This window comes from Hyla sarda, chromosome 6 (assembly GCF_029499605.1).
Source record: "Hyla sarda isolate aHylSar1 chromosome 6, aHylSar1.hap1, whole genome shotgun sequence".
In the NCBI taxonomy this organism is placed as follows: Eukaryota; Metazoa; Chordata; class Amphibia; order Anura; family Hylidae; genus Hyla; species Hyla sarda.
Window position 1 is genome coordinate 19,226,051 of NC_079194.1, and position 12,887 is coordinate 19,238,937.

A 12,887-nucleotide genomic window follows, 5' to 3' on the forward strand; every position below is an offset into this window, starting at 1 on the left:
GCTGATCGACAGCTGATCGAACACCGGGAGGGCCCTTACCTGCCTCCTCGGTGTCCGATCGACGAATGACTGCTCCGTGCCTGAGATCCAGGCAGGAGCAGTCAAGCGTCGATAATGCTGATCACAGGCGTGTTAATACACGCCAGTGATCAGCATAGGAGATCAGTGTGTGCAGTGTTATAGGTCCCTATGGGATAACAATGATCAGTATATGAGATCAGTGTGTGCAGTGTTATAGGTCCCTATGGGATAACAATGATCAGTATAAGAGATCAGTGTGTTCAGTGTTATAGGTCCCTATGGGACCTATAACACTGAAAAAAAAATGTAAAAAAAAGTGTTAATAAAGGTCATTTAACCCCTTCCCTAATAAAAGTTTGAATCACCCCCCTTTTCCCATAAAAAAAATAAAACAGTGTAAAAAAAATAAATAAATAAACATATGTGGTATCGCCGCGTGCGTAAATGTCCAAACTATAAAAATATATCATTAATTAAACCGCACGGTCAATGGCGTACGCGCCAAAAAATTCCAAAGTCCAAAAAAGCGCATTTTGGTCACTTTTTATACCATTAAAAAAATGAATAAAAAGTGATCAAGAAGTCCGATCAAAACAAAAATCATACCGATAAAAACTTCAGATCACGGCGCAAAAAATGAGTCCTCATACCGCCCTGTACGTGGAAAAATAGAAAAGTTATAGGGGTCAGAAGAAGATGACATTTTTAAACATATAAATTTTCCTGCATGTAGTTATGATTTTTTCCAGAAGTGCGACAAAATCAAACCTATATAAGTAGGGGATCATTTTAACCGTATGGACCTACAGAATAAAGAGAAGGTGTAATTTTTATCGAAATATGCACTGCGTAGAAACGGAAGCCCCCAAAAGTTACAAAATGGCGTTTTTTTTTCGATTTTGTCGCACAATGATTTTTTTTCCATTTCGCTGTGAATTTTTGGGTAAAATTACTAATGTCACTGCAAAGTAGAATTGGCGACGCAAAAAATAAGCCATAATATGGATTTTTAGGTGGAAAATTGAAAGGGTTATGATTTTTAAAAGGTAAGGAGGAAAAAACGAAAGTGCAAAAACGGAAAAACCCAGAGTCCTTAAGGGGTTAAAGAGTACCGGTCATCAACAAAAACTTTTTATATGTTGTTCATAATCATTAATGAAGACATTTGTAATATATCTTCATTAAAAAATATTAATATTTATACCAGTTTTTTCATTTTATACTTTTGGCCACTAGGGGTCACCCTTCTATGCCTGGTCTGCAGGCAGCTTCCTATGCTTTTCGTAGTAAGTGTACAGCTTTTAGGACTAAAGCTGAAAGGGCTCTGGTCCTTCCACAGGAAGTTCGGTACTGTGAGCTACAAGCCTGCACATGCCTCTCATATAACAGAGGCCAGTCACCTCCCCCTCCCCCCTGCTCTGTGTTCTCCCTGCCCCTCACCACACGTTCTCTTATACATTGTATTATCTCACTGCACTCCCTGCTCTGTGCCCCCACCTGACATTCATCTTAATTGCTGCCCCTGGTCCTCAGCATTAACTTTTTAGTGCAGAGAGACACAGGAGAGAGAGAGACAGAGGCTGTCGTCCCTCCCCTGTACTTAGTCTGTATGCACACTGCAGAGCAGTTTTTCTCAACCAGGGTGCCTCCAGCTGTTGCAAAACCACAACTCCCAGCATGCCCGGACAGCTGTTGGCTGTCTGGGCATGCTGGGAGTTGTAGTTTTACAACAGCTGGAGGTACCCTGGTTGGGAAACACTACTGCAGAGGGAGAGCAGCATACAGGAAGACTGGCAGAAGCAGAGTCCCGGCCAGGCTTCATATGACATCATGCCTGCCGGGACCCGACTCCTTCCACCCCTCAGAAAGACAGTGCTCCTGAGCTAATGAAGAGGGATAAAAAAAAGGGGTATTTCCACAGCGTTTTAAACCTCAATAAACACAGGGATAGGCATAGTAAGAGTAAGGGACAGATGGAGAGGGGGATCAGGGAAAGTTTAGTTGATGACAGGTACTCTTTAAACAAGACAGCAGCTATGGACAAGAAGGAATTTGTTCACACAGAAAGAAAGAAATACAGAAGACTTTGTACATGGACAGACAATAGACCAGACTTAAAAAAAGATCTGTAGGAAAGTTAGGACAAGACATGGAGTTCTGGTTCCCTCTAGTGGTAAGGACTGGACATGACTCCTCGAATGAATAAAGAGAAATGCACGGATTTAATTTAATAAAAGCGTTACCAAATTGACAACAAGTGAAACCGTTAATTTACCATTAAATATATAAATGTAAAAGCAAAGTACAATTATATATATATATACACACACACACACACACACACACACACACACACATACATATAAAAGAGAATATTAATCTAAAAAGCGAGAAAGATCTTCCTTGATCTCGGCCTCGTCCCAGGGCCCGTGAATGTTGTCTTTGAAGAGCTGTAATCTGATTAAAAAGTACGGGCATAGAAAAGCCACAGACACCAGAAGAAGGAAGAAGAGGAGGGCTCCGACCGCGGAAATACTCCATAGACCGGCCACAGAGAACAGTGCAAACAGAAAGGTCACGCAGATATAGGTCCATGGAGTGTACGCTCTCAGCTTTCTCTGCAGACTGGGCAACAGAGCGAAAATCTGGATGGCAAAGGTCACCATAGTAAAAGCATGGAGGGAGCGAGGAAGGCGGGAAGCCAGACAGACGGAGGCGAAAATGGCCATATTTATGGACATGGTGCTTGAGACGACGGCCGCGTTGGCTCCATAATCGAAGAAGACCAGGTGCCCTATGAGCATAAGGACAGACATGGCGTATATGGTGTCTGTGCTGATCGACTCTGTCAGGGTCTTTAGGACAGGGGAGAAACCGTAAGTAAAGGCTATAAACACTAGGGAACTCTTCAGGTCGTCCCACCGCGTCCGGCCGTACACCTTCCGCTCTGCACCCGTGTCCACGGCATCGAAGAGAAAGTAACCGAGCAGTGTTATGGCCGCGCCAACCCCAAACAGCTTCTGAGGAGAGAGAAGATCCTGGTCCATGTACCACCAGATGACAGAGAAGGAGCAGACGCTGCACAGCTGCTGGATGACCACGGCCGACTCAAACACCACGGACCAGTAGCTGTAACGTCTCACGTAGATGTTCTTCCTCAGCTCCTCCAGGAAACTCTTATCAACATAATTATCTGGAAAAGGCTGCCGTTCATACAAGACCTTCTTCCATCTAGTAGGGGTACTGACGGGGCCCGGAGGGGCACTGCCTCCCCATTTTGCACTTGCGTAGGGTCTGGAGTCAGGAGTCTGCAGAACGGGACTCATCCTGGTCTTAGATTTTCAGAAAAGAGAGCTTAAAAATTGACTAAAAAGTCATCACCTGCAAAAGAAGAGAAAACGATTAATATTCGGTTCCACATTGATGCTTAAAAGAACAAGTCTCATGTCCGACAGTACAGAAAAATGTTTTAGATCACCGGGGGATCCAAGCGCTGTGGCCCTCCGCAATCGTCTGTACAGAGCCCCGGCTTTCCCCCTCTATATCTCTCTATGGGAGAGCCGAAGATTGCCGAACGGCTCTCCCATAGAGATATATAGAGGAGGTGTGGCGGCCCTCGCTTCGGGCAGGGGTCATGACGCGCCACTTTTTGGGAGAGCCCAAGGCTCCGTACAGACGATCGTGGGGGCCACAGTGCAGATACAGTACATGTGAATGCACAATGAACCTATAAAAAGCACAAATAAAATGGCAAAATGTTTTTAAACTTTAACAGTTCTTAATCATGTCCCTGACTAAGATCTGTTATAGGTCAAAACCTGTCAGCCGATCATGTGCACTTTCTATGGAATAAGAAAAGTATTTTTTTGATTTGATGTCCCAATAAACTTTGGATTTTTCATTCTTAAGAAGCTGAATTTTTTTCTCTTTCCTTTAGGCCTCGTTCACATTGATGTCGGACTCTGCTATTCAGAGTTACTTCGGCAATCCGGCCAGAGGGACGGGAGTTTACCGGAGGAAAAAATAGTGCAAGCACTTTTTTTTTTCTCCGCTAAAATCCTGTAAAATTACCGGGTCACTATAGTTGTAGGCCCCCTCTCTGTGACCCCATAGTTGTAGGCCCCCTCACTGTGACCCCATAGTTGTAGGCCCCCTCTCTGTGACCCCATAGTTGTAGGCCCCCTCTCTGTGACCCCATAGTTGTAGGCCCTCTTTCTGTGACCCCATAGTTGTAGGCCCCCTCACTGTGACCCCATAGTTGTAGGCCCCCTCACTGTGACCCCATAGTTGTAGGCCCCCTCTCTGTGACCCCATAGTTGTAGGCCCCCTCACTGTGACCCCATAGTTGTAGGCCCCCTCACTGTGACCCCATAGTTGTAGGCCCCCTCTCTGTGACCCCATAGTTGTAGGCCCCCTCACTGTGACCCCATAGTTGTAGGCCCCCTCACTGTGACCCCATAGTTGTAGGCCCCCTCACTGTGACCCCATAGTTGTAGGCCCCCTCTCTGTGACCCCACAGTTGTAGGCCCCCTCTCTGTGACCCCACAGTTGTAGGCCCTCTCAGTGACCCCATAGTTGTAGGCCCCTCTCTTTGTTACCCCATAGTTGTAGGCCCAGGCCCCCTCTGTGCTCCACTGCTCCCTTAGCATGGGGTCGGACGGGACCTACTGCTATGGACTGGAGGGGCGGCGGAGCACAGAGGCTGACCAACAAAGCCTTATTGTTCCGGGGCCGGGCAGTATATTCTCCCTGCTGCTCCGCTTGCTGTGCTGCGCTCCAGTCCCGCGCTGTACGTCCTTGATATCACATGTAACAGATGTGCCTGCGCGAGGCACATTTGCTTCCCTACGTCCCGACAGCCACTTCTACCTTAAAGGGCAGCTGCTGCCAGCAGAGAGGTAAATATATGATGCTTTTTCTTCAGCCCCTCTCTCCCTTAAGGTGACAGCCACCGGCCCAGGCAGCAGCCACAGTGTAGGGCAGACTGATGCCCAGATGGCGGCCCTGCATTCAGTCATGTGACCTACCGCATACATACAGTAATCAGTCATAGGACAGCATGGCTGTGGCCTCCTGTCTCCCAGCCAGACTTGATTGCTGTCCCCGAGTGTCAGACTTAGGAACTCAGAGGCCATTGTGACTGGAAGCAGCCAGGTACAAGACATCACCCGGACACAGTTCTAAACATCTATAAAAAGGTAAATGGGACAGTCCGGGGAAAGCATCCAGCTGACAGGTTCCCTATAACTGATACAGTGTATGCCTTCCCACTCAATGTTCAGTAGCGGGGACTCCTGTCTTTTAATAGAAGCCTCTGTTTCTGTACAAATCCAAGACTTTCACTTTGTACACACAAGGACAGATCATAAATAAGGTCTAACAGATTATTTGTGAATCAACCCATAAAAAATTGACCCCTGTGATCCAAGTGATTGTCCCCAAAGTCACTGCACATAGGTCAGAATACTGCTAGCCATATGGCCTCATTATTATATTATAGCCTACAGGAGAATCATTTGGTGAATTTACCTGACCCTTCACCCCCAGTCTGACGCACATTATTAAATCCACTCTCGCTTATTCACTTTTTCTTTAGGTGGCAATTCTGAATATTGACAGGATCCCCCGACCAGAAGTGATCTCATGGCGATCCAGTGGAAGAAACACAGCGCCCCCTACATTACAGCACAGAAAAAGGTAAATAACATGTTTGTCAATATACTGTGCCTGCCCAGGACTAGCTGTATGATATGTCAGCGGGTACATGGATAGAAGCAGGACCATCTGGCAAACTTTTAAAGACTATGAACACCTATGGATCATTTTTTCAGTGTTTCTGGGCTAAAACACTATTTTATACCTAATTTTTTTTTAAAAAAACACAACTGCATTGTTTTTGCAACTCCATCTTATATAACAAGATATTAAAGGGCATTGAGCAGCTAGCATTATCCATTCCACCAGACGGGGTCTCTCCCGGAATGGTCTCCAGCCCCTCCCGTGTTCTCCTGAACGCTCATCTAAGCTCATTCTGACCAAATTAAAATAGATTTCATTTGGTTTAGCCAGAATGTGTTATTGTGAGAAAACAGGCTTATTATTATTTAAGATTGTGTGTGTGTGGGGGGGGGGGGGGGGGGGGGAGACTCCAGAAGCGGCGTGTCACCCCTCCCACCACCACCACCACCACCCGAATTGGGGGCTGCCACGCCCCCTCCATATCACTCTGTGGGAGAACCAAAGATGGCCGAACAGCTCTCCCATAGAGATATATGGTGGAGATCATGACTCGTCGCTCCTGGGGAAAGCCGGGCCCCGTACAGGAGGAGGAGGAGGGCACTATCGGTCGGATCCCCCACGATCTAAAATTTATCCCCTATCCTGCACATAGGGGATAACAACAACAGTCAGTGGTGGATGGAGCGAGACGTCCCAGATGTGCTCAATCGGATTCAGGGGAACGGGCGGCCAGTCCATAGCATCAATGCCTTCCTCTTGTAGGAACTGCTGACACACTCCAGCCACATGAGGTCTAGCATTGTCTTGTATTAGGAGGAACCCAGGGCCAACCGCACCAGCATATGGTCTCACAAGGGGTCTGAGGATCTCATCTCGGTACCTAATGGCAGTCAGGCTACCTCTGGCAAGCACATGGAGGGCTGTGCTGCTCCCAAAAAAAATGCCACCCCACACCATTACTGACCCACCGCCAAACCGGTCATGCTGGGGGATGTTGCAGGCAGCAGAACATTCTCTACGGCATCTCCAGACTCTGTCACGACTTTCACAAGTGCTCAGTGTGAACCTGCTTTCTTCTGTGAAGAGCACACCAAATTTGCCAATCTTTGTGTTCTCTGGCAAATGCCAAACGTCTTGCATGATGTTGGGCTGTAAGCACAACCCCCACCTGTGGACGTCGGGCCCTCATACCACCCTCATTGTGTCTGTTTCTGACCGTTTGAGTGCACACATGCACATTTGTGGCCTGCTGGAGGTCATTTTGCAGGACTCTGGCAGTGCTCCTCCTTGCACAAAGGCGGAGATAGCGGTCCTGCTGTTGGGTTGTTGCCCTCCTACGGCCTCCTCCACGTCTTGGCCCTCCTATGACCTCCTCCATGTACTGGCCTGTCTCCTGGTAGCGCCTCCATGCTCTGGACACTACACTGACAGACACAGCAAACCTTCTTGTCACAGCTCTCATTGATGTGCCATCCTGGATGAGCAGCACTACCTGAGCCACTTGTGTGGCTTGTAGACTCAGTCTCATGCTACCACTAGAGTGAAAGCACCGCCAGCATTCAAAAGTGACCAAAACATCAGCTGGGAAGCATAAGAACTGAGAAGTGGTCTGTGGTTACCACCTGCAGAACCACTCCTTTATTGAAGCTGTCTTGCTAATTGCCTATAATTTCCACCTGTTGTCTGTTCCATGTGAAATTGATTGTCAATCAGTGTTCTTCCTGAGTGGACAGTGGGATTTCACACTAGTGACAGTGACTTGGAGTTACATTGTGTTGTATAAGTCTTCCCTTTATATTTTTGAGCAGTGTATAATAATGACTCCTCTGTATATTTGATTCAGACCCAGGTTACGGCGGCCGCTCCAGGACCAGGCGCACACTGATCAGGGACGCCGGAGCTCCAGTCCTAAGGATCAGCTCACCTTCTTAGTGACCTGTGTATTCAAGGAGAGCCAGGAGGAGCAGGTGAGGGACAACCCACAGCTAAAAGAGTCCTATTGTGAACAGCAGCCAAGAATTCTTCACAGATCTAAACTAAGCATCTGCAATAATATCAGTGGGTATAGTATGTTCTGCCACAGTACATCTATATTAAAGGGGTATTCCAGCTTTATACATCTTATCCCCTATCCAAAGATGTATGATCGCAGGGGTCCGGACTGATTTTTTTATCGAAATTTGTCACAGTAAAAGTCACAAGCTGGCCCTGTGCGACTTTTTCTGGGACATTTCATTTAAACCTTTTACATTTTCCGACCATGCACGGTTCTTATTTACAGCACTGTGTGCAGAGGTCACTAATTTATCAAGTGCGACTTTTTGTGAAAAGTCTAACAAAAGTCGCACGGGCCAGATTTAAAAAAAAAGTTATCACAGGAGAGGTCAACCCTTCCCTATAGAACTCTATACGAAAATTGTATTAAAGGAGTAGTCCAGTGGTGACTCAGTGGTGAGCAACTTATCCCCTATCCTAAGTATAGGGGATAAGTTGCAGATCGCGGGGGGTCCGACCGCTGGGGCCCCCTGCGAACTCCTGTACGGAGCCCCGACAGCCCGCGGGAAGGGGGCGTGTCGACCTCCACACGAGGCGGCGGCCGACACGCCCCCTCAATACAACTCTATGGCAGAGCTGAAGCGCTACCTTCGGCAATCTCCGGCTCTGCCATAGAGATGTATTGAGGGGGCGTGTCGGCCGCCGCCTCGTGCGGGGGTCGACACCCGCTATCTCGGCGGAGAGCCGGGGCCCGTACAGAGAGATCGCAGGGGGCCCCAGCGGTTGGACCCCCCGCGATCTCAAACTTTTCCCCTATCCTTAGGATAGGGGATAAGTTTTTCACCACTGGACTACCCCTTTAAGGTCAGTGCGATATTTAATACAATTGTCGCATGGCCGGCCACTACTCTGCGACATTTAACCAGAGCAGTTCTGTGGTCATTTATCAATGTCTGTGCTCCATTTGGTAAATTTGGGTGCACGGCCGCCATTTTTACCGCAACTTTTTTTTTGCTCTAAAGTAAATAAGAAGCAAGTACAGATTTGATAAATGCCCCGCAATGTGTTCTATAATTTCTATTAGTTTTTACAAAAACATGGTGCTCATACACCTTTATTCACTGATGGACAAACACTCAAGAGGAGCGGGCGAGGAACACGAGGAGCGGGCGAGGAACACGAGGAGCGGGCGAGGAACACGAGGAGCGGGCAAAGAACACGGAGGAGCGGGCGAGGAACACGAGGAGCGGGCGAGGAACACGAGGAGCGGGCGAGGAACACGAGGAGCGGGCGAGGAACACGAGGAGCGGGCGAGGAACACGAGGAGCGGGCGAGGAACACGAGGAGCGGGCGAGGAACACGAGGAGCGGGCGAGGAACACGAGGAGCGGGCGAGGAACACGAGGAGCGGGCGAGGAACACGAGGAGCGGGCGAGGAACAAGAGGAGCGGGCGAGGAACAAGAGGAGCGAGCGAGGAACAAGAGGAGCGAGCGAGGAACAAGAGGAGCGAGCGAGGAACACGAGGAGCGAGCGAGGAACACGAGGAGCGGGCGATGAGAGGCTCACATGCTGGAGAAGAGGCTCAGTTGCTAAATAAAAGGAAGGAACGTTAAAATTCATAATGTCCAATTCTTATTTAATTCTGACCTCATCGCCCAGAGGAGAGGCGAGACGCCCACATAAACATAGGAAAGTCACCCGGTCCTGCTGTATTAGGGTTTGGCTTTTATTAGTATGTGGAGGATTACAAGAGCTTTCCTACAAATCTCCAGCTATTTCTCCTTTAGGGCGCGTTCACACGTACAGGATCCTGCGCAGATTTGATGCGCAGGATTTGTAACAGCAGATTAGAAGCGGCGCTCAGTCATTTAGTTTACATTGAAATCTGCAGCAGAAAATCCTGCGCATCAAATCTACGTAGATGTGAACCTACCCTTAAGAAGTAAATCCCACATCACAGGGAGCGCATAGATCCTTGGGCTTTAGTTACTATGACCAGTGACATCAGTCTGTAGTGTCAGCTAAAGAGACATGAAATCAGCTGAGGGGACAAAGTAATATGTCTTAGGCCAGTGTTTCCCAACCAGGGTGCCTCCAGCTGTTGCAAAACTACAACTCCCAGCATGCCTGGACAGCCTTTGGCTGTCCGGGCATGATGGGAGTTGTAGTTTTGCAACAGCTGGAGGCACCCTGGTTGGGAAACACTGTCTTCGGCGATTGTGATGTGATTGGTGACTAATGTGATGAGATATGTGAGGTCATAGGTGACAGTGATGAGATATGTGATGTCATAAGTGACTGTGATGAGACAGGAAACTAATGTGACAAGTGACGGGTGACTGTGATACAACAGGTGACCGATGTGACATTTGAGGTCATTGGTGATTGTGATGTGATAGTTGACTGTTATGCAATAGAGGTGCAGCTGATGCACCTGAAATCCATTACTTTATCTCTCCTGTCTTTGGCTTTTAAACAATAAATCTACTTGTAGCACGAGGCCTCTCCCAGGTGACTGTGATGCGACAGGTGACTGTGATGAGACAGGTGACTGTGATGAGACAGGTGACTGTGATGAGACAGGTGACTGTGATGAGACAGGTGACTGTGATGAGACAGGTGACTGTGATGAGACAGGTGACTGTGATGCGATAGGTGACTGTGATGAGACAGGTGACTGTGATGCGATAGGTGACTGTGATGCGATAGGTGACTGTGATGCTATAGGTGACTGTGATGAGACAGGTGACTGTGATGCGATAGGTGACTGTGATGCGATAGGTGACTGTGATGCTATAGGTGACTGTGATGCGATAGGTGACTGTGATGCTATAGGTGAGAGTAAGAACATCGCTGGTTATGTATATTAGATTTATAGGGACAGAACATTGATCCAGGGATTTATTCTGATGCCATATTTGGAGTCGGGAAGGAATTTTTACCTCTAGTATGAGGGTTTTTTGCCTCCTCTGGATCAACTCAGTAGGGACTCATTGGGGATATAGGTTGAAAGTGATTGACTCCGGTCTTTTTTCAACCTTATGAACTATGTTACTGGGACGCGATAGTCGACTGGGACGCGATAGGTGACTGTTATGGGTAACTTTGATGTGACAGGCGACTAATGTGATGTGACGGGTGAGTGTGAAGTGACAGGTAACTAATGTGACCGGTGAAGTGACGGGTGACTGTGAGGTGATGGTAGACTGTGATGTGACGGGTGACTGTAATGTGACAGGTAACTAATGTGACCGGTGAGGTGACAGGAGACTGTGATGTGGCGGGTGACTGTGATGTGGCGGGTGAACACCTATAGCCACGTCTCATAGAAGCCTATGTAGCTTCATAATAGCTGTAGAGATACATACAAAGGACCACTGATACACACTACTGCAATTTTAAGCGCAATGCCCATGACTGGTCACTAGATGGCGATGGTTATGTATACTAGATATATAGGGACAGAACATTGATCCAGGGATTTATTCTGATGCCATATTTGGAGTCGGGAAGGAGTTTTTACCTCTAGAATGAGGGTTTTTTGCCTCCTCTGGATCAACTCAGTAGGGACTCATTAGGGATATAGGTTGAATGTGATGGACTCCGGTCTTTTTTCAACCTTATGAACTATGTTACTGAGACGCGATAATCGACTGAGACGCGATAGGTGACTGTTATGGGTAACTTTGATGTGACAGGCGACTAATGTGATGTGACGGGTGAGTGTGAAGTGACGAGTGACAGTAAGATGATATGACGGGTGACTGTAACGTGACAGGTAACTAATGTGACCGGTGAGGTGACAGGAGACTGTGGTGACAGGAGACTGTGATGTGGCGGGTGAACACCTATAGCCACGTCTCATAGAAGCCTATGTAGCTTCATAATAGCTGTAGAGATACATACAAAGGACCACTGATACACACTACTGCAATTTTAAGCGCAATGCCCATGACTGGTCACTAGATGGCGACCATGCACGTTATATAACAAACGACACACTGTATATATAGAGCCGTCTCCCTCAGATATTGCTCCAGTTTATAGTCCGTTCTGCAGATACATCTGGTCGGTAAATGTTCTACTGCTATATAACTGGTTTATACTCTGGAGCAATAAACTATGGTTACACAGGTGAAAAGAAGGCGTGTGAAAAATGTTTTCATACTTTAAAAGTTCATTAACCCCTTCCTGCTGCAGCAATTTGTGTCAACATTTTCCTTTTTTTTCGCGTCTTTTTCAATCCATCTTTACTGGGAAGGGAGGTGACCAAAGATCGGCCATTTTGGCGCTCGGACATACTTTGCCGTCTATAGAAAGACGGCATTTGACAGCGGTCCTAGCGCCGGCAGAACGTGCTAATTTGCAGAATGTCCGCCCGCCATAAGAATGAACAAGTTCATTCCGCTTCTGTAACAAAAAGTCCCAGTTATAGTGTTAGACGCGTACGCCGAGCCGCGGGATACTGTCAGGAGACGCATGAAGATCTTGTGACCTGCAAAGTAGAAATCCGTGGAAATTACTAGAATAGAAGTAATTCTGTGTTTTATCCCCAGTGTCCGCACTTTACCCCGGAGGAGCAGCACCCTGCGAGAATACAATGTGAGGAGTGCGGAGCCCCTCCATCCGCTGTCCATCGCGGGCGTCTCCTGAAAGCGCGGTGAGTTGCCATGAGCCATGTGTAACTTATAGCTTAAAGGGGTACTCCGGTGTAAAAACTTTTTTTTTTTTTTAAATCAACTGGTGCCAGAAAGTTAAACATATTTGTAAATTACTTCTATTAAAAAATCTTAATCCTTCCAGTACTTATTAGCTGCTGAATACTACAGAGGAAATTATTTTCTTTTAGGAACACAGAGCTCTCTGCTGACATCATGACCACAGTGCTCTCTGCTGACATCTTTGTCCATATTAGGAACTGTCCAGAGCAGCATATGTTTGCTATGGGGATTTTCTCCTACTCTGGACAGTTCTTAAAATGGACAGAGATGTCAGCAGAGAGCACTGTGCTCGTGATGTCAGCAGAGAGCTCTGTGTTCCAAAAAGAAAAGAATTTCCTCTGTAGTATTCAGCAGCTAAAGTACTGGAAGGATTAAGATTTTTTTTTTTTTTTTATAGAAGTCATTTACAAA

The 12,887-nt window shown here is 47.3% G+C and overlaps 1 protein-coding gene across 5 annotated transcripts in view; it reads right to left on the reverse strand.

Annotated features, from left to right (window-relative positions):
* Nucleotides 1-2,251: 2,251 nt before the first annotated feature.
* The window catches only part of PIGC (phosphatidylinositol glycan anchor biosynthesis class C), a 55,702-nt gene continuing 45,066 nt past the window's right edge, over nucleotides 2,252-12,887 (reverse strand). For 3 of the 5 annotated variants that reach the window (XM_056523269.1, XM_056523265.1, XM_056523268.1), the window contains exon 2: nucleotides 2,252-3,402. In XM_056523269.1, the coding sequence (XP_056379244.1) occupies nucleotides 2,397-3,347 (951 nt within the window). In that variant the 5' untranslated portion in view covers nucleotides 3,348-3,402 and the 3' untranslated portion in view covers nucleotides 2,252-2,396. Of the gene's footprint in view, nucleotides 3,403-5,550; nucleotides 5,694-12,887 lie in introns of those variants that run through there. The other 2 variants (XM_056523266.1, XM_056523264.1) reach the window with 2 other exon arrangements.